This window comes from Ammospiza nelsoni, chromosome 6, assembly GCF_027579445.1.
Source record: "Ammospiza nelsoni isolate bAmmNel1 chromosome 6, bAmmNel1.pri, whole genome shotgun sequence".
Taxonomy (NCBI): Eukaryota; Metazoa; Chordata; class Aves; order Passeriformes; family Passerellidae; genus Ammospiza; species Ammospiza nelsoni.
The window spans coordinates 63,906,541-63,929,001 of record NC_080638.1 but is presented as its reverse complement, the minus strand read 5'-3'; the positions used below and the strand labels follow the sequence as shown (position 1 = coordinate 63,929,001).

Genomic DNA, 22,461 nt, shown 5'->3' with positions numbered 1-22,461 from the left:
GTTAGCCCAGCAATTAAACCACTTTCGTGTATTTTATCCAAGCCATTTTCCCCCCAAATCATGACCTCTGAAATGTATGAGGATCCAGGGAATTAAATCGAATTAAGATAATCCAAATAATCAGCAGCAGCAAGAATTGGGATTTCCCCTTCTTCCAAGCCCCAGTGACAACAATTCCAAGCTTATAAATTTGGGAGCAGAGGGGTATAAAAATCACGTTCCATGGGTTTTGTGGGATTTTGGCACCATTTGGCAGTGCTCAAAATGGTTTGAATTCCCAGGAATTGCTAGGAATATCAACAGTGGAATTTAGGATTTCCAGAGGAATCCTAAAATTACTTAAGTTGGGAGAAACGTTTAGTATCAGAGTCCAACTGTGTCCTTGAGTGCCATATCCACATTTTTCTGGGATTATTTCCATGGATAACGACTCCACTAGTGCCTGGGCAGCCCATTCCAAGCCTTACTGGGATAAAACAATTCCTGATTTCCAGTTTGAGCCTCTCCCAGTGTCCCTCAAGGCCAATTGCTGGCGAAGCCGCTCTCCCGCTTTCCAGAGTTTCTTGGAAAATTTTCCTCATTTCCTTTGATCAACTGGACCCAAAATAAAACCTTTTCCCTAAAAATAGCTGGGACTGGAAAACTCAGCTGATTTGGGAGGGAGCATTTGTGGAGCTGGAAATAAAAAGACCCAGCAGCACAAATCCCTGATTGCAGCATCACACACAGAGACAATTTCCCCATTTTTCCTTCCTCAATCCCAATTTTTTTTTTTTTTTGGGGGGGGGGGGAAGTGCTCCCTTTGTTGTACAGCTGCAAAAGGTGCTGAAATAATTCCTGCCATTCCCATTTTCTGGATAAAGGATGGTTTTCCCACCTTCTGCAGCCATTCCCAGCTTTCTGGTATCCCTGCTGGTTCCAAAATTCCAGAGGCAAAATCCAGCCTTGGGGACATGTCCAATGAGGTTTTGTTGGTGGAATCAGCTGGAAATGGATCCCCAGGGACTGGGCATCCACAGGTTCTGTTTTGGGATCTTCCCCAAGCGCTTAATCCTTAATTTAAAGCATCAGGAAAGAGAATTCCAGGAAATCCCAAATTCCTGCACCAAGAGGTGACCTCCACAAACCACCCTGGGACCTCTCCATAATTCCCAGCCCAAGGCTCAAATCCTTGGGAAGCACAAATCCCACAGGAGCCACTTGCAGTGGCCTTGACTCCACCCAAAAATTCCTGTGGGAATTTCATTCCTGGGGCACTACAGCCTTAGGGAAGAAAGGGTTTAAAATTGGGATAAAAACGAAATAATCCCGAACATGGAATGGAAGGGATTTTAAATTTCATCCCATTCCAGCCATTTTCCATGGGCAGGGATCTTCCACTGTCCCAGGGTGTCCCAGTGCCCAGCCTGGCCTTGGGCACTGCCAGGGATCCAGGGGCAGCCACAGCTGCTCTGGCAATCCCAGCCCAGCCAGGAATTCCCAATTCCCAATCTCCCACCCATCCCTGCCCTCTGGCACTGGGAGCCATTCCCTGGCTCCTGTCCCTCCATGCCTTGTCCCCAGTCCCTCTGCAGCTCTCCTGGAGCCCCTTCAGGCCCTGCCAGGGGCTCTGAGCTCTCCCTGGAGCCTTCTCCTCTCCAGGGGAACATTCCCAGCCTGATTCCATGTGAGAAGCCTCTTCAAATCCTGAAGTTTATTCCATTTTTCCATGATATCCAGGTGTTAGGGAACACTGCACCACCTCAGGATCAAAGCTGGCTTCATTGACATTCCCAGGATTATTTGCTCACTCACACCAGGTCATCTCCAAGGGCATAAATCCTTGGAATCAGGATTGATTATCACTCCACCAAATTAAATCCACAACAAAAATAAAAACCAGGATCATAAACTCCTTTTGCCACTGGAATAAATCAATCTGGGCTCCATTCCCAGTTGCTTTAGCCAAGAAAAAAATCAGGATTTCTGATGGAGCAGCCCCACACACTCAGAGCGCACCCTCATCCCAGAGCTAAAAACTCAATCCCAGTTTGAATCCCCAGACTTCCTTAATCATCTCCCCATGACTTGGTTGCCTGGAATATTCCAACAATCCAAATTTGCACTTTTAAAATTCCCATGTCTCTCATCCCTCTGCCAAGGAGGAACAATTTGGCTGCCAGGGAACTCAGAGCTGCAGCAAAATAATTTGGGAATTCAGCACCAAATGGGCAACTCTGTAATTTAGGCATGGGAAGTCAGAACTCCAGCAGAATTCTGGGAATTCAGCGCCAAATGGGCCACTCTGGAATTTGGGCCAAATGACTCCGAGCGCCCCCAGTGCATTTTGGTGGGAACAGCTCATGGATTATCCAGGCTGCAGGGAATTCTGGGAATGCAGCCGGCACTTAAGGAGCAATTAAACTTTCAGTGGTTAATGAAGCATTTCTGCAACATCAGCACCCCTGGCCCTGCTGGTGGCAATCAGGAGAGGGAAAAGTGCCTCTTAGTGGGGTCTCCAGGGGAAAATTCCATTAAAACTGTGGATTAGAGCCATTCCATCCTGGATTTGGAGGGATGAGAGGAGGTCAGGCGGTTGCTTGGGGTTCAACCTCATTTTCTCAGCTCCCTCTCCTGGAACATCTCAGGGCTCCGGTTGGGTTTTGTGTTTGGAAATTTGGGAAGGAACAACAGGGGGGATTTGCGGGGGAAGGTTCTGGTTGCACCTCCTGGTTTTCCTCCAAAAATGTTTGGATGGACAAATCCATGCAAAACAGCTCCCAAGAAAGCTCTTGGGAGAGAGTGTGGCTGGGGTTGAGGGAGAAATCCCAGATTTGATGGGGAAAATGAAATTAAATATTGCCAGGAACTGAAATCCAGGAGAATTCACAGGTTTAGGGAAATGGAATATTCACAGGAGACATGCCCTGCAGCCCAGACCCACATTCCCAGCTCCACTGAAAGGGGAGGAATTGTTTTCTGTCCATTTCCCCCAGGCATGGAAATCCTTGGGTGCAAAGGGGAACGACAAAGGCCTGGAAAAAGGGAATTATTTCCCGATTTCTAAGGGTTACGGTGATCCGTAATCCCTGCAGAAAATCATCTGGAATAAACCACAGACTTCTGATCCAACATAAATTCCCAGTTCCCAGCAACCCCTACAATCCATGGAAAAATTGCTGATCTCCCAGCATGGACACAAGAGCACATTCCTAAGGAAAAATAAGCATTAATGTTGGAATCAGCATTCCAGTCAGGATCTGAGATCCTCCAATATTCCTGGGCTCATCCTGAAAATAACTTGGATTGATTCTGCTGTACATGAGCCCATCAGTGCCCATTTAATAGGAAAAAAAAAAAAAACAACAATGGGAATGCAGCATTCCAAGGAGACACAGATCCATCCCTTCATCCAAAAAAGTTGGGATTTGATTGGAAGTCCTTGGCTGTAAAAGGGAATGACACAGGCACAGGAAAAGGGAATTTTTCCCCTACTTTTTTAAGCATGATCCTGATCCATAATCCCTGCTCTTCTCCCAGCATGGACACAAGAGCACATTCCTAAGGAAAGATGAGGATTAATGCCAGATTCAGCATTCCAGTCAGGATCTGAGATACTCCAAACATTCCTGGGCTCAGCCCTGAAATACCTGGGATTGATTCTGCTGTACAAGGGCTCCTTTGAAAAAACAAAAAAGCGAATGCAGCATTCCAAAGAGACACGGATCCATTCCTTCATCCACAAAAGTTGGGATTTGATTGGATTTTCCTCTTGCCACAAATCAGCCTGAACCATTGGATGCAAAATAAACCCATAAATATCCCAGGAAAGGGAGGATGATTCTTCCTTAAGGAAAACAGGCAGTTTATAAATCCTCCACATGGAAGTTGTCATCCCAAAAAAAGCTCCCAACCCTTCCCCACAGCTCCATTTGTATTCCAATTTATCTGGGAGGAACAGGGAAAGCTTGGAGCAGATCAATGCCGGGTGCAAGGCTGGGATGTGGCCAAACCTTCACTCCCTGTGTGGAAAAATCCAGATTTTCCTCCAGGTTGCACTGGAAGGGGCTGGAAGTGCCAAAGCAGATCAATGTCTAAAATTGGGATGAGCTGGAAATTGGCTCAGGGGTGAGGAGAAGGAGTGGAGTGCTGGAAGTGCCTCAGACTGAAATTCCCATTCCCTGGGCTGATCCCGCAGTGTGGGAAAAGGGAAAGGGGGAATTCTGCCCCCTCTACATGGAGCTGCTCTGGGGCCAGGCTGGGAGGGCTGGGAATGTTCCCTGGAGAGGAGAAAGCTCCAGGGAGAGCTCAGAGCCCCTGGCAGGGCCTGAAGGGGCTCCAGGAGAGCTGCAGAGGGACTGGGGACAAGGCATGGAGGGACAGGAGCCAGGGAATGGCTCCCAGTGCCAGAGGGCCGGGATGGGTGGGAGATTGGGAACTGGGAATTCCTGGCTGGGCTGGGATTGCCAGAGCAGCTGTGGCTGCCCCTGGATCCCTGGCAGTGCCCAAGGCCAGGCTGGAGAGCACTTGGATCCACCTGGGACAGTGGGAGCTGTTCCTGCTTGGTCCCTGGATGACCTTTCCAAGTCTCTTCCCAATCCCAACCATGCCATGATTTTGTGGAGTGACATTCTGGGCACAGAGGAAGCACCTCCACGTTCATCCAGCTCCAGGTGCTGAATTCCAGCAGCTTTGGGATTGCTCCTTCCACCCCACAGCCACACATCCCATCCAGCCTGAGTTTGTAATCCCAAAATCCCTGAGCTCGCAAAATCCCCCCAGGATTCAGTCCCAGCTGTGCCCAATGCCCACCTTGTCCCCAGCCCAGAGCTCTCAGTGCCACCTCCAGGGATGGGGACTCCAAACCAGAGGACAGATATTCGTGGAATCATGAAGGTTGGAAAAGACCTCAAAGTTCATCCAACCATTCCCCAGCCCTGCCAAGGCCACCACTGCCCCGTGTCCCCAGGTGCCACATCCACATGGATTTGAAATCCCTCCAGGCATGGGGACTCCACCCTGTACCTGTGCCAGGGAACCCTTTTAGGGAAGAAATTTCCCCAAATATCCAATCCAAACCCCACAGAATCCCTGAGGCTGGAAAAGAGCTCCAAGATCAGACCCAGCTGTGCCCAATGCCCACCTTGTCCCCAGCCCAGAGCTCTCAGTGCCACCTCCAGGGGACACCTGCAGGGATGGGCACTGCAACCCTCCCTGGGCAGTTCCCATCTTTCCACAAATTCCTACAAATCTCCCCTTCCTCTCCCCACGCCCCCAATCCCAGATCAACGTGAAAGGAATTAAACAATTGGAGTTCTGCAGGAGGGGGACTTCCAGCTCTTCCTGCTGCCACTGGATGGCCCAGAAATAATTTCATTTAATCTCTTTGTGACCCAGTTCTGGGCAAACACTGATTTATTTTTTTTTTATTGTGTTCACTCGCCAAAATGAAAGGGGAAAAAATTAATTAAGCCAAGATGAAGCGAAGTGATTTTGTTTTCACTGCTGGGTTTTGGATTTTGTTGAAATATCAACATTTGGGGTGCTTTTAGCCAACCCAAAATATTTATCTTGCTGTTCTTTGCTTTAATCAGGTCATTAAATATACAAAACCCCAAATGAAAATATTGAGATGACAATAACATTTTAATAGGGGAAACTTTACAGTTCTCCAAGCTTTTTCCCCCTTTTCTCAGATGTGGTTTTATCCAAGAGCTGTTTCCACAGGAATGAATTATTCAGGATAAATTAAATAAAATAAAGCCAGAGCTGAACTCAGCCCTCATGATCCAAAGGAGGGGGAAAAGTTGGATAAACCTTTTCCTGTTTATTTTGGTCTGATGCCCTTGGATATGGGAATGATATATTTTTAATGGATAAACTCTATTATATTGTGGTTTTTACTATTTATAAAAAAATAAATAAGAATTTTTGGTGGGTATAAAGGATTTTTTTTAAGCTGCTGGAACAACGCCAGAAGAGGTCACAGCTGCTCCAAGAGCTGGGAATGTTCCCCGGGAGAGGAGAAGGATCCAGGAAAACCTCAGAGCCCCTGGCAGGGCCTGAAGGGCTCCAGGAGAGCTGCAGAGGGACTGGGGACAAGGGATGGAGGGACAGGAGCCAGGGAATGGCTGCCAGTGCCAGAGGGCAGGGATGGGTGGGAGATTGGGAATTGGGAATTCCTGGCTGGGCTGGAATTGCCAGAGCAGCTGTGGCTGCCCCTGGATCCCTGGCAGTGCCCAAGGCCAGGCTGGGCACTGGGGCACCCTGGGACAGTGGGAGGTGTCCTTGCGCATCCATGATGGGATTTAAGGTCCCTTCCATCTCCCAAAAAATAAAAAATCATCCTCCCCTCACGATTATCCAAACATCTCTGGTTATTCCATGTGCTGGGAGAGAAGGAATGCCCCACTCAAATTGATAGGAATGAGTGAAAAGCAGGGAGGGCAGGATGCTGGAAAACAGCATCAGAGCTCCTGCTGGGCTGGGATTTTTGGGAGAGGAGGAGCTTTGGAAGAGCTGCTGGGCGGGACAACAGAACTTCTGGCAGTGGCTGTTTAATGTCTGCTGGGAAGGATGAAAGTTTGACAAGAAAGTCTCACAGATGTGTGTGCTTGGCAGAAAGATTTTTGAATGCAGAATCCGAAGAAGGAATAGAGATGGAAGCAAGTTTTGATATAGAAGAAAAGAATTGCTGAGCCAGTCCCACTGGATAACCAAGGAGGCAAAGGCTGTGTTAGTTAGAAGGGGTTTTATGGCTTAGAGCAAAGGATAAACCCACCCCAAACAAGAAGATGTTTTTACCAAGCACAAAGAGAGCACAGGCAAACAAGGCAGCAAATGTGGCAAGTAGAAAAGAGGTCTCAGAATTTTCCACTGCAAGAAAACTGGAAAACAACTTCTAGCTGAAACTGTAATGCACTGACTGCTAGTGACTGGAGAACAGTGACATGAATATGGTGATTACAGCAGTTATGATGGGCTACAGGTAACAGTTAAGGCATAGATTGGTTCTGCTGTATGAAGATGCTCAGCACAGAAAAGTCTATAATGCATTGTAACCTAAACTAAGGGTGTCCAGGGCTGCCTGCAGCTGGAGCTGACAGCTGTGGGCACAGCTCTGTCACCCACGGCCCTGGGCTGCTGTGACACCTTGGGTACAATAAACTGCATTTTGTGTACAATAAACTGCATTTGGAGAGCCCCTGGAGCCCCACATCCCTCATTTAGGCTCCTATAACGTCCCCATTAATTGTCACGTGGATTGATTCCAAGAGGAATCCTTTTTCCTAAAAAATAATCATGGATTAATTTTCCCATCATTTTTGCTGAGGCAGAGCTGCTTCCTGCAGGGATGAGGGGTCTGAGAGGTACTTTGGTTGTGGATGGGACCCAAATTTAAATCCAGGGCAGCCTGCAGAGCAAAATTCCTCACAAATATCCCTGAAACCCTCAGAGGGGACCAAAACCCTGCTCAGAGATCCAGGAGATGAGAGGAAATTCCAGATTGAGCCTAAAATGAAACCCCAAAAGCAAATCCCAAAGGGAATTATTTCCTGACATGTCCCAGATCTATTTTAGCTTGCAGGGATCAGGGAAGAGATCCCAAAAATCCATACCACGACAGCTCCGCCAGCTTTGTTTTAGGTTTCTGTTTTTCCTTTCATCCTTTTAGAGCCCCTGGAATTCCTCCTGGATTAAGTGTGGATGCCCCTGGGATGTTTTCCTTATCCCTGCCCCAATTTTGGACTTTTTTTGGCTCTCTGAAGCCCCAAACTCTTCCAGTCACACCCAAAACCCCACAGAGGTGCCCAGAGGAGGGAGAATTCAGGGAAAAATTGGAATGGGATCTGCATTCTGCCGAATTCCAACATCATAGAAAAAAACCCAGATTTTTCCCTGGAAAAGAAATGTTGTATAGGACTGGAACAACCTGGGATGTGCAAGTGTCCCTGGGCAGGGCAGGGATGAGCCTTGAGCTCCCTTCTACTCCAAACAATTCTGAGATGCTGAAAAAAATCCATTTTTCCATAAGATAATTAGGGAATATCCTCAGCATCAACAACCCAGGACCCAAATCAGATTCCCAGACTCTGCCCTAAATTCCCACCTCTCCCTCTGCTCGAGTTTGGGAGGATTTATTTGGATTTCTTGGATGCACTGAGGAGAATTCCAAGGAAAATTTAGGCAGCACCATCCTTTGATTTCCACTTCATTTCTCCACAATCCTCATTTTCCTCTCCCCATTTAAAGAGGCACCAAGCTGACAAGCCCCTGCCATGTTTTCTTTAAATTCCCAATTTCTCTTCATTTTTCCTTGAAATAAAAGTGGGAATTATTTCCCAGCACCTCCTGGAAATGCCCCTGGATTTGGGCAGCTCAAAGCTGCTGGAATTCCCACTAAAAAGAGCTCCTGGGATCAGATTTCCTGAATTTTCCATGAAATCCAAATGATCCTTTAATGCTTCTTACAGTAATTAATAATCTCTCTCCTTTTGTTGGGATTTTTTTTTTCTCCCCTTAAACTCAATCCAAGCATGGCAGCTTCCTCAGGACACGCTAATTATGATGACTATTATTATTTCCATGGCCAGAAATCCTTGAATCTGTGCCAGGAGCTGAGATCCCACTGGGCCAGGTGATGCACAAACCCACCCTAAAGGCTTTGGAGGCCAAGGAAAGCTGGATCCAAGTGGGGATAAAAAGGAAAACGGCTTCAATTTCCACTCCCTGCCAAAGGTGTTTATTCCTTGGGATTCTCCATTTCTCCCCTTCCATTCCCAACAGAAATATTCCCATTTAACAACCTCCTGTTAAATTCAGGAATCATCCTTCTCTTCCCACAATTTGGGGGTTTTAATGCTCCAGGAATCCTGAATTTCTCTGGCTGTGAACATCCAAGATCAGGCACCCCTGGAGAATCCAGAAAATCCAGGTCCATGCATAAAATAACCTTGATTCCAGCTGATCCATAAAAATTCTGGGTTTGTGCACTTTGTGAGGGATTTTAGGAACATTTGGATGTGGAATAACCTCACAATGAGGAGTTAATTAAAGAAGGAATTTTCTGAAGAGGGAAAATGCAATTCCCTCTCCCAGGGAGGGGCTGGAAACTCTAAGTCTTCATGGAGAGAAATCTCTGAGGGGATCATGCTTCCACCCAGGATTTTGTTCCCACTTGGAATCATTCGAGGTGGGAAAAGTCCTCCAAGATCAAATCCAACCATTCCCAGCACTGCCAAAGCCACATCCACATGGATTTCAAAAATCCCTCCAGGGATGGGCACTGCAACCCTCCCTGGGCAGGGCCAAGGCCTGAGCCCCCTTTCCGTGGGGAAATTCCTGCTGTGCCCACCCTGAGCTGCCCCGGCCCAGCCTGAGGCCGTTCCCTCTGCTCCTGCCCCTGTTCCCTGGAGCAGAGCCCAGATCCCAGCTGGATACAAACTCCCAGGACCTGATCCCAAATGAACTCCAAATAGAAACCTTTTAACATCAGGATCTGAGCAATTCTGGGGATTGGAGCCTTTGGGAATGTTGGAGATGTTCTGCAAAGTTTGGGAGCAGCAACCAAACTTCCTGCAGGAAAATCCACAACATCCCATTCCAACCCCAGCACTCCCACTGTCCCAGGGTGCCCCAGTGCCCAGCCTGGCCTTGGGCACTGCCAGGGATCCAGGGGCAGCCACAGCTGCTCTGGCAATTCCAGCCCAGCCAGGAATTCCCAATTCCCAATCTCCCACCCATCCCTGCCCTCTGGCACTGGGAGCCATTCCCTGGCTCCTGTCCCTCCATGCCTTGTCCCCAAGTCCCTCTCCATGGAATCATTCCCATTCTCAGCTCCACAAATCTCCATCTCCCAACTCCCCTTCCCATTCCAGCTGAAATGAATCCCAAAGTCCTCTCAAACTTTCCCCCATTCTGCCAATCCAAAACACCACCTCATTCCCACTTTTCTCAAAGGATCCTGGTAATATTTCCCATACTACTAAGAGATCAATCTGAGGGTCTGGAGCATAGGAAATTCCCAACTGTAGTGATGATATTTTCTGAAAAACCCTTTCCTTGGGATTTTTCCTCCTGAGAGGCTGGGAGGCCTCAGGAACAAAATGCAAACAATGGTTATCTGCTGCTGTGGAATGCAACAGGTGCATCTGGGATTGGTCTCATGGGGTTGTTTGTAATTAATGGCCAATCACAGTCAGCTGGCTCAGACAGAGAGCCCAAGTCACAAGCCTTTGTTATCATTCCTTCTTTTTCTATTCTTAGCCAGCATTCTGATGAAATCCTTTCTTCTATTCTTTTAGTATAGTTTTAATATAATATATGTCATAAAATAATAAATCAGCCTTCTGAAACATGGAGTCAGATCCTCGTCTCTTCCCTCAACCTGAGACCCCTGCGAACACCATCACACCCAACCATTCCCAATCCATCAGCACAGCTCAGGGATCACAAAATCACCCTCCAGCCTCCCAGTGTGAGTCCAGTGAGGACTTTCCAGGCTGAAAAAACATCCAGATTCCATTGGAATTCCTTTGGATCAGGACTTTGATGACATCCAATAAGCCCATTCCAATCCAGGAACACCTTCCACCATTCTAGAATGCTCCAATCCCATCCAGCCTGGCCTTGGGCACTGTCAGAGATCCAGAGGCAGCTCTGAGAATTCCAGCCCAGCCAGGAATTCCCAATCTCCCATCCCTCCCTGCCCTGTGGCATTGGGAAGCCATTCCCTGGGTCCTGGCACTCCAGGCCTTATCCAGACACAGATTCTCCCACACCCCTGATTTTTCCTGACCAAATCTCCAACTGCAGAGTCTGGATAAGGAAAAGGTCATTGATTATCCAGGGTTCACCAGTTTATCCCATCCACAAATCCCCAAACAGCTCAGGCAGAGCACAGAACCTTTAACTTCTCCCAAAAAAAAAATCAGCTGGAAAATCCCACCCATGAGTGAAGAACTCCACAGCTTTCCCAGCAAACACAAAAAAGGAAGGATCCCATTTATGCCTTAAACCCCCTCATTTAAGGCCTGCATACATTCCTACAATATTAGGATTGCCAGGAGTTGGATTTGATCCTCGTGGATTCTTTGGCACCTTGGGATATTCCATTAATGGTTTGTGCCAGCAGAAAATGGGACTGAAATGATGAATTAAGAAGTTTTTTCCAGATTTATGGTGTGCGGTTTACCCTGGGTTGGTATTATATCATTCCTACAATTTCCCACAAACCCTCAAAAAAATATTCAGGATCTGCCTTCCCTCATCACATCCAGCAAAGGGCTCTTGGGGGAGGAGGGAAAACCCAGAGGAGAAATCCCATTGGATTTCCCCAGGTGGGAGTTTGTTTCCAGGCTATTGACACTGCACTTCTAAAAAACCCAGAATTCTGAGGGATTTTTTTTTTTTTGGAGCACAGAGTAGCTGTGGGCAAAAGCGTTCCTTTTCTTGGGATTGGGATCCCAGCAGGAGAATTCCGGGGGTTTTGGTGCCTGAGGTAAAGCTAAGCTTTGCTATGAGGCAAAAAGAGTTTAATTAAACTAACGAGATCCAATTAGTGTTCCTGGAGCTTGGAGCAGCCTGGGATATGGAGAAGCTTCCCTGGTTGTGGGAATGGGATGGGATTTAAAGTTCTTTCCAACCCAAACCATTCCAGGGGGATTTTTCCCTCATATTGTATTATTTAAAGGCTTTGCTGAGCACAGATTGCTGGGATCTGCTGCTGTGTGGAATTCTGCCCTTGGAAAAGAGCTGGCACTGCCTGGATGTTCCCAGGAATCCATGGATACCAACCCAGGGCAAATCCCACCCCATAAATTTGGGAAAAAACTTAATTCATCATTTCAGTCCCATTTTCTGCTGCCACAAACCACTCATAGAATATCCCAAGGTGCAAAGAACCCACAAGGATCAAACCCAACTCCTGGCAACCGCAAAATTCCAGCTCCATCAGCACCCACAGCCAGGTGCAATTAATTAACTAAATCAATTAATTCACATCCCAATACAAGAAATTTATTTTGACTAGAGCCCAGCTGAGATCAGGAACCTCTGGTCAAAAATCCCACAAGGATCAAATCCAGCTCCTGGGCTTGCACTGGAAAATCCCAACAAATCCAGCTCCATCAGCCAGTGGACATTCATTAGCTGATAATTAATTAATTGGTGTCCCAATACAATGGCTGATGGAGCCCAGGAACCTCTGGTCAAAAATCCCACAAAGATCAAATCCAACCCCTGGCCCTGCCCAGGAGAATCCCAAAAGTTCCAGCTCCATCAGCACCCACAGCCAGATGCAACTATTTAACTGATAATCAATTAATTGCTGTCCCAAAACAACAAATTTAGGCTTGATAGAGCCCAGGTGGGATCAGGAACACATCCCACAAGGATCAAATCCAGCCCTTGGCCCTGAACAGGAAAACCCCAACAATTTCAGCTCCATCAGCCAGGTGACATGAATTAACTGATAATCAATTAATTGGTGTCAAAACACAACAAATTTAATTTTATTAGAGCCCAGCTGGGATCAGGAACCAGGCCAAGGAGCAAGCCCAGACTTGCTGATCCCAAATAAATAATTCCAAAAACTTCCAATTAATTAATTGGTGTCCCAATATAAGGGCTGCCCATGGCACATCCACAGCCTGGTTTAAAAAAAAAAAAACAGGAATTTCTGGAAAAGCTGGGATTTCTCCCATTGGAATGGGGAGCAGCTCCTTCCTCACCCACCCAAGATATGGCTCCATCCTTCCCTCTCCTCCCACCCAACTTTTGTTCCAGCAGGAAAAGGGATGGATTCCAAAGGCTGACGTATCCCATGAATTCCTGATTTTTGAATAACTGGAAAACATCTCAGTGTTGTGACAGCTTTGAAGCAAAACTCCTCAGATTTGAAAGTTCTCTTCTGTTTTATAACAGAGAACTCATGCAGGAAAATAAAAACACCAAATGCTCAAAGCAGAAGAACTCCCAGCACATCCCCATTTTTCTGATCACCTGGGAGAACTCTTGGAAATCACAATTTTCCCCAAACCCCACAATTTTCCCCTTAGGTTCAACTTCAGGAATCCTAAATCAGCCACATCCCAAAGATTCCCAAATTCCTTAAAACGTCCTTTTTCTACCACAACTCCTGGAATTAACTCAATCCACACAGGATACCCTAGAAAAGCACATGGGAGAGCAATTGCAGAGGCAGCCCTGAGAGCAGAACCCCCTTCCAGGCCCATAAAAGCTGCTCCAGGACCTTTATCCCAAAAAAAACCCCAAAATAATGGAGCACAACGAGGAAATCCCCTCCCTATCCCTGTTTTCATTTACTTAGAATTGAATTTCTTTTTCTATGAAAACAATGAATTGTCCAAAACTCACCTGGGATAACTCTTGGAAATCACAATTTCTCCCAAAGCTCACATCTCTCCCCTTAGGTTCAACCTCAGGAATCCTAAATCAGCCTCATCCCAGAGACTCCAAATTCCTCAAAACCTCCTTTTTCACTCAATCCACATGGGACACCCTAGAAAAGCACATGGGAGAGCAACTCCAGGGGCAGCCCTGGGAGCAGAACCCCCTTCCAGCCCCATAAAAGCTGCTCCAGGACCTTTATCCCAAAAAAAAAAAAAAACACCAAAAAATGGAGCACAACAAGGCAATCCCCTCCCTATCTCTGTTTTCCTTTATTTGGAATTAAATTGCTTTTCCTAGGAAAACACTGGATTTTCCAAAGCTCACCTGGGATAACTCTTGGAAATCATAATTGATCCCAAACCCCACATCTCTCCCCTTCGGTTCAACCTTAAAAACCCTAAATCAGGCTCATCCCAGAGACTCCAAATTCCTTCAAACGTCTTTTTTCTCCCTGGAATTCCATCAATCCACATGGGATAACCCAGAGGCAGCACTGGGATCAGAAAGCCCCTCCAGCTCCACAAAAGCTGCTCCAGGACCTTCACTCAAATACCACAGAAAAACCTGGAGCACAACAAAGAAACTCCCTCCCAAATTTATTCCAAATTTCACATCTAGGAAAACCCTAGATTTCCCACCCTCTCAGACAAAGGAAGGATTTTAATAAAATAAAAACTTACATTGGGACAAGCAGGATAACAGGAGCAAACAGCTCATTCCAAGGTGGTTTTTGGGAATTAAACCAAACTCCATCTTTACATAATGGTCAGGATTAGCTCCAGGTGGGAGGAGTTTAAAAATGAAGGGAGTGGGAGCAGCTCTGGTTGGTTAACGAGGTGCTCCAGCTGCAGCAAATTGAGATAATTCCCATTTTCTGCATCTCATCCTACAGCAGGGAGAGCTCAGAAAAAAGGGAATTACTTTGTGCCTGAGGAGAGCAAATTCCAGCTTAAAGCCTGTCCCAAAACTCCTGTGGCAGCATTCCTGTGTGGATTTGAGTGTTGCAGTGGAACACTTCCCTAATTTCTGGATTGCTCCATGTTCCATCAAAGGAAGGCTAAAATTCAGGAAAATGGGAGGGGAATCCAATATCCAGGGAGCAGAGTTTCCATTTCCACGGAAAACAGCCTCCAATCCCAGGGTGATCCCAATTCCTGAACCTCCCCTTCCCTGGAATATTCCCTTAATTCCTAACTCACATTCCAGAGGTGCAAAATCTCCCAGATTTCAGCTCAGGGGGAAGGAAGATGAGAGCTGCTGATGGAAAATCTGGGATGGGATCCACGATGGAAGGGGATGGGATGCAGTGGGAATTTGGGAAGGAACAACCCCCATCCCATCCTTTTCCCTCCTTCCTTCTGCTCCTCACTCCCTTTTCCCATTCCCAGCACAAAAAGCCATGGATGGTGCAGCTGGGATGCCAAAAGTCCTTTTTTTTTTTTCTTCTTTTCTTTTTTTTTTTTTAAATCCTATGGAAATCCAGGTATTTTTCAGTCTTCCAGCTCCATTTATATCAAAGATTGTCATAAAGAGTGTAAACAATTTTCTTGGGAAAAGGAGTGATATCTATGGTATAAAGGGATAGAAAGGCAGGAGAGGCTGGATAAAATGGTGTTAGAAACATTCCATGATTTGGGAATTTCATCAGTTCCTCAGATTGGATCATCCTTCCCAAAAGGTTGGATTGGAATGGAAACCACCCCAATTCCCTGCAGGCACATTCCAGCTCCCATCACTTCCCAGCTGAAAATCCTTGGGAAAATCCTTCACAAGGATCCCCCTGATGCCAGAAATTCCAAGGAAAACCTCACAGCCTCCCGGGTTGGGAGATCTCTGTAGGATCCTTCTGGAAGCACCTGATTATCCCAGGATCATCCAGAGCCTGCCCAGCCACCCCAGCAATCCCACCCTGCACATCCCTGGGGATATTTTCTAAACATTTTCCAAATATTTTCCAAAAATTCCTGGAATTCTGGAAGCCTCTGGATTGTGGCATTCCCTGTATTCAGAGCCCAGCACCCTCTGGGTGCTTTCCTGAGATCCAACAAAAAATTCCCATGAGGAATTTCAAGTTGTCCTTCAATATTGCATGGAAGGAGGAATCACATGGACAGCCTGATCCCACAGCTTGGGAAAAATTCCTCATCCCAAAAGAGCCCAAAAATCCAAAATCTGTCTGGGAAGAGCCAAGCGAGTGCCCTCCATTCCCAGCGATTTTGGGAGAGGAGATTATTTCTGGAAAAGGCAGGAAATAATTCCTCTGGATCCAGACAGGGCTCAGAATTGCAAAGAGGGAAATAAAAAGATCAAGGAGATGATGGGGTGGGATTTGTCAGGAATTGAGGGAAGGGTGATGGAGCAGCAGCATCCCAAATATCCAGCGTGAGATGGATCCCAAAATTCCCTCTTTCCAAAACAAAAATCCTTCTCAACTATAAAAAATATGGGAAATGAACAATTTTGTCCCTGAGCCCATCCAGGTTAGGGAGAGTGGGATTATCCCATCCCAAAGGGATTTTCCCACTGGAGGAAGGGGATTTGATGCAGGAGATCCCATTCCCTACAAGAATACTCCTGGATATAACCCATATATGGACAATATAATCCATATAATAATCCTATATAATCCATATATGGACTGACAGGGATCAATCAGCCCTTCACTGGCCAAAACCCCAAATAATTCTGAGGAATGTGGAAGACAAACACCCAACATGTGACCAGGTTCCCAAAATCCCCTTTCTCCAAAAAATAAATTCCTTCCCAGTTATTAAAAATATGGGAAATAAACAATCTTGTCCCTAAACCCATCAAGATTAGGGAGAGTGGGACTATCCCATCCCAAAGGGATTTTCCCACTGGAAAAGGGGAATTTAATGCAGGAGACCCCATTCTCTACAAGAATACTCCTGGATATAATGCACATAATAATCCTATATAATCCATATATGGACTGACAGGGATCGATCAGAAATCCCAAATAATTTCGAGGAATGTGGAAGATAAGAACTGAACTTTAATCCTTTGTGTTTCATCCCAAACATCCAGACCCCATTGCCTACAAGAACACTCCTGCATATAACCTATATGAGGACAATATAATCCTATATAATCCTACGCAATCCATATATGGACTGACAAGGATCAGTCAGCCCTCCACTGGTAGGAATCCCAAATAATTTTGAGGAATGTGGAAGACAGAACTGAACTCTAATCATTTCCATTTCCTTCAACTTCCTTACACTGCTCAGAATTTACCGGATTTTGCTCTTCTGAGACCCAGGAATTTTAATTTTCGGTGGTTTAAGAATTTCCTTGCCAGATTCCCTCCAAATTCCCCTCCCATGGAATCAAAGGCGACATTTCATGGGAGGCAGAGCTGGGATGCAGCTCTGGGCATTCCAGGAGGATCCTTGGAGCTCTCCACACATCCCAGGATCACCAAACCTCAGGGAAGTTTAGGCTCAGCTTAAATCCCACACATTTACCAAGTTTAAATTGGATTGAAAGCTCAACAATTGCACTCCATACCCCAAATCACAACCAACACCTGAACCCAGAGAATTCCCCCTGCTGGAATTCTGGAATTCCCAATTCCTTACCCTGACCACAACCCCATCCATGGGAGCAGATCCCAATTCCTCAGCTCTCCAGGGATTCTTCCCCTCCCTGGAAGCTGAAGCTCATCCCAAAAATCCCCGGGAGAAGGAGAAGGAGAAGGAGAAGGAGAAAGAAGGAGAAGGAGGAGGAGGAGGAGGAGGAGGAGAAGGAGAAGGAGAAGGAGAAGGAGAAGGAGAAGGAGAAGGAGAAGGAGAAGGAGAAGGAGAAGGAGAAGGAGAAGGAGAAGGAGAAGGAGAAGGAGAAGGAGAAGGAGAAGGAGAAGGAGAAGGAGAAGGAGAAGGAGAAGGAGAAGGAGAAGGAGAAGGAGAAGGAGAAGGAGAAGGAGAAGGAGAAGGAGAAGGAGAAGATCCTTGTTCAGGGTTTAGGGAAGAGTTAAAGTTCCCAAGGGTCCGCAGGGATCCCGGAGCAGGCGGGAGGAGCGGGAGGAGCGGGAGGAGCGCAGCTGCCCCTGCGGCAGCGCATAATCCCTGCCCTGTTCCCAGGGACGCTTCCCTGGCACAAAGTCGGGAATTGTGCGGGGTTAAAGCGCCCCGGACAAGGCCGGCATTCACCCAGCGAGGCCGGCAGCACCATGGAAATATCCCCCAGGGAAATATCCCCCCTGGAAGTACAATCCATGGAAATATCCTCCAGCTGGGACTGCTGAGCCAGAGGTTTCCCTCCCCGCTGACCCAGAGGTTTTTCCCTGACTGATCCAGAGGTTTCCCTCCCTGCCAATCCAGACGTTTTTCCCTCCTCTCTGATCCAGAGGTTTCCCTGCCTGATCCAGAGGTTTCCCTGCCTGATCCAGAGGTTTCCTCCCCTCTGATCCAGAGGTTTCCCAACAAGAAGCCGGCACTTCTAATGAGCCAAATGCCCTCCCAGTGATTTTGTTTTCCCACCCCTCCCCTCATCCCTCCAATCCACTCCTGGATCCGTAAAAATGTTGGGAAAGGCCAGGTCAGAGGCCACTCCCAGCTCCAAAGGCAGCGCTCCTTAAATCCCTCCGGGATCGGAGCTCAGGGAATTATCCCAGCATCACAAAGAGGCAGGAGTGGAAGATCTTTCCTAGATCTTTCCCAGAACATTCCCAGATTTTCCCAGATTTTTCCCTGATCTTTCCCTGATCTTTCCCTGATCTTTCCCAGATTTTTCCCAGATCTTTCCCTGATCATTTTCCCCCAGATTTTCCCCAGATCTTTCCCTGATATTTCCCAGATCTTTCCTGACATCCTCCACCCATACTCCAACCTCCCCTGGGCTCCAAGCAGCTCCAGCAGCCCCACTCCAGCTGGATCCTGGGAAAAAGGGGCAGCTCCAACCTTTGGGATGCCCAATTCCAGTTTTCTTTGGAAAACCTGCAGCTGCACTGAGGGCTGAGGCCGTTGGATGACATTTGGTGCCTGGATCAACCAGGACGAGTTCGCTGGAAGTTAACACCTTAAATACCTTCAATTGCGGGCATTTTGAACCAGCAATGGGAAAACACCTGGAAGTCTCATTGTTCCCAATGGGAAAACTCCTGGAAATATCATTTTTTCCCAGTGGGAAAACTCCTGGAAGCCTCGTTCTTCCCAAGGCTGTGGGTGCTTCTCCCAAAATTTTGCATGCCCGGATTTGGTGCAAAGCCTGAGGAAGGCTCTGATACTCCTCCCTCCATGAGTGATTCCAGGAGGAATTCCAAGCCATCCTGAGGTTTTCCATGGCCGCAGATGGAATGCTGAGCCCCGTACCCTGCAGGAGCTGGGGTGGCACAGAGGGGTCGCTGTCACCCTCACACCCTTCCTGTGTCACACCTGGTGCTCCCAGGAAACATCCTGAGGGTCTGCCCTGCTTAATTCCAGCTGAAATCATGGAAAAAACCCTAAAATCTTGGTGAGGGGTGGACAAATCCCAGCCCAGTGAGCCAGGATCTCAGAGGGGGCTGCATCCCCTGTGTGACCCCGATCCCAACCAGGGGATCCCACAGCTGCTCCCAGATCCCTGTCACCACCTGGAATCAGCTTCCCAGGGTCAGGAGGTGTTGGCTTTGCCCCTGGAGCAGGATTGTCACCCCAGCAGAGCCTCACTCCAGCCAGGTCCCCCCCCATTCCCAGGATTTTTCCAGCCCCCACCCCAGAGGTACTGGAAGCTTTCAGGCTCTCCAGGCTCCTGTCCGGGAATTCTCTGGGCTCTTCCTCACTCTGCAGGGCACAAAATCCGACCCCAAGTGCCTGGTGAGCCCCTCCAGCTGAGGCAGCTCAGGAACAAACCCAAAAATCCCTTCTCCACTCTCCCAAAATTCCTCTGATCTGTCAAAAACTCTCCGTGCCCACCTTGGCCTCTTTGCTGAGCTGTTTTTTCCCTCTGGAAATTGGAAGTTGGGTGAAAGGAGAGCCACCATGTCCTGAATCCCTACATTTCCTGCTTTGTTAGCAGTGCAAGTCATGCACCACTGAAAGGGGAGGAAACGTGCACAGATCTCGAGTTGTTCTCCATCTCTGGCCAGGAAATCAGGGAGAGCTGAGGAACTGCACGAATCCCCAAGGATTTCAGCAGCTCTGCTCTCCTCCATCCCCTGAGGAAGCAGAACGTGGGCCGGGCCTGCCCTGCTCCCAGTTCTCCCAGTTTCCCTTTAGGATCCCAGTTTTCCATCCCAGCTGCAGCATTCCACCAGAACAGAGGGAAGTTGCAGAGGTGCTGCCCAGCCCGGCACCTTAACCTGGAGTTTAAACGAGCTCACAATCCACAAACTGAGCATTTATTTTGCATTTCAAGGCGCCGGTGCTGCTCCCCGGGTGGGCACGGGCGGTGCCGTGCCAGGCTCTGTGCCGGCACCTTCCCGCACCTCCGGGAGCATCCAGGGCTGGAAAACAGCCTGGCAGAGCCGTGCCGTGCCAAGGACAGGTGGCATGAGCCAGGGAGGAGCCTGAGGGACGGCTCTGAGCCACCTGCAGGGCTGGGAATATCAACAGGGAGCAGCAGGGATGGATTCCAGGCTGCTCCTTCCTTCCTTCCCCTCGCCACCTTCCTCACGGAGAGGCTCTGGAGCTGTGCCCGCTCCCAGAGGAGCGCAGGAACCAGGAACAAGTGTTAACATGGCAAGACACCTCCTCGGCAGCACCACGCTCGCAAGCAGAGCTGCCAGGCTCTGGAAATGTTTAAAAAAAAGGCCAAAAACTTGTTAAAATCCCACAAACCGATTTTTCCAAAGCAGCGAGGTCCTTTCGCAGGCTGGGGCTCACTTTGGATAATCTGCAGGCTCCAGCCTTCCCATCCTCCTTTCCCCAAAATGGCCCTGCTGCTGCACCGGGGGCTGCAGGCACACCCCGGGCTTGGAATATTTTTTATTTTTTGTCCACATTCCCGAGCCGATGGAGGCACCCAAGATGCCCGGGGCACCGCTCTGGAGCACAAAGCACGGCTGAGTTCACAGCGCTCTCAGCTCTCAGCCTATATCAGGCGGAGAAAAGCAGCAGCACCAAAGTCTTTACTCCAAAGCCCAGAGCCCGGAGCTGAGTCCGCATCTCCTCCTTCCAGCCCCCACCTCGCTCTTCCTGAACAAGCCCTCTCCTGTTCGCTGCTCTTCCCGAGCATCCAACAATATGTGCCTGTGTGCCGGGGGAGGCAGGAGCCGCTGCCAGCTCCGCACCAGCCGAGCCTCCTCCGCCCGCCCGGCCCCTCTGACATCCGCGGGCACGTCCAGATTTTCCAAAATTAAAGAGAAAAAAAAAAAAAAAAAAAAAAAAAAGGAGAGTGAGTCCCTGAGTCTCGAAGTGAGGCTCCGTTCCAGGTGGGAAGCGAATGTGGAAGTGTGGGAGCGGACGGGCTCGGAGGAGGCAATGTCACACCAAGCATTTGCTGGGAGATTCGTGAATCGCCTTCCTCAGCCCCGGGTGCCGGAGCTGCCGGCGGCACCGCACGGCGCCGAGCCGCTTACATAACCCCCCCGCCCGGGCGGGCAGCTCCGGGAACCGGGAGCACAGGGAATGGGGAAGCATCGGGAGAGGGGGAGCACCGGGTACAGGGCACCGCCGGGAACGGGGCATCACAGAACCGGGGCATCATCGGGAAGCGGGCAGCATCGGGAAGGGGGCATCGCCACAGCCAGGGCACCGCCGGGAATGGGGCAGCACCGGGAATGGGGCAGCACAGGAATGGGGCAGCACCGGAGACGGGGCATTGTCACTACCGGTGCATCTCCAGAACCGGGGCATCGCTGGGACTGGGACATCACCGAGAACGGAGCATCGGCACAACCGGGGCATCGCCACAGCCGGGGCATCGCCACAACCCGGGCATCACCACAACCGGGGCATCCCTGGGGCTGGGACATCACCGGAACCGGAGCATCACTGGCACCGAAGCATTACCACGGCCCGGGCATCACCGGGACCGGCCACACCGCGGCCAGGGCATCGACAGAACCGGAGCATCACCGGCACGGAGGCAGCACCGCGGCCGCGGCAGCGCCGGCACCGGGGCACGGGGCAGCATCCCGGCCGCGGCCCCGGCGGAGCGCCCGGTTCCCCCGCCCCTCCGGGCTCCGGGCAGCGCCGAACCGGGGCCACCTCGGGGCGCGGGGGCGAGGGGGAAGCAACGAGAGCGCGGCCCCAGCGCGGAGCGGGCGCTGCCGCCCGTGATGTGCAAGTCACGGGCGGGGGGCAGCGGGGCCGGGGGAGCGGAGCCGCCCGCCCGCGGGGTCCGCGCGCCCCCGGCGGAGCCCCGGGAAGTTTGCGGCGCCTTCGCCCCCGCCCCTGGCTCCGCGGCCGCGGGCGGCAGCGCCGCCGGTAACAAGTGCGGCGGCCGCGGGCGCTCCGCGGGCGCGGACGAGCCCCGCGGAGGCGGCTCCCGGCGGCGGCCAGCGCGGCCCGGGACCGGCTGCGGACCCCCCGAATCGCCCCCCCGCCCGCCCCCCGGCCCGGTTATCGCCGTGAAATGTCAGCGTCTCATGGCAACGGCGCTGCCTCCGCTCTGCCTCCGCCGGCTCCCGCGGCGCGCAGCGGGGCTCGCCCCCACCCCCCCATCCCCCCCCCCGCCCTTCCGCCCCGGCGACAGTCGCGACAAGGTCACGCGGCGCCCCGCACTCACCGTACACCCCTTGGCCGGAGCTGCCCTCCAGCAGAACCGTCAGCAGCCCCAGCAGCCCGATCGCTACATCCATCTTCACGTGAGCATCCACATATCCAGCCCGGCGGGGCGGGGGGGGGGCAGCGCAGCGCCCGCCGGAGCCCCGCGCTCCGCTGCGGCCGAGCCGCGCACGCCCGCGCAGGCAGGGCGGCGGGGGCAGGCGGCGGGCACCGCGCCGGTCCTCCTCCTCCTCCTCCTCCTTCCTCCTCCGCCTCCGCCTCCTCCTCCTCCTCCTCCTCCCGCTGCGCAGCGGGCGGCGCGGGGCGAGCCCCGCTCAGAGCGAGCCCCCGGCAGCGGCAGCCCCCGCACCCGCTCCGGGCCGCGGCGCCCTCAGAGCTCCGGCCGCCGCCGCCGCCGCCT

The 22,461-nt window shown here is 50.2% G+C and overlaps 1 protein-coding gene across 1 annotated transcript in view; it reads right to left on the bottom strand.

The window, feature by feature from the left end:
• The window catches only part of MDGA2 (MAM domain containing glycosylphosphatidylinositol anchor 2), a 209,694-nt gene extending 187,433 nt beyond the window's left edge, over nt 1–22,261 (bottom strand). The window contains exon 1 of the mRNA XM_059474248.1: nt 22,063–22,261. Within this exon, the coding sequence (XP_059330231.1) occupies nt 22,063–22,135 (73 nt within the window). The 5' untranslated portion in view covers nt 22,136–22,261. The remainder of the gene's footprint in view (nt 1–22,062) is intronic.
• Between the last annotated feature and the right edge of the window lie 200 nt (nt 22,262–22,461).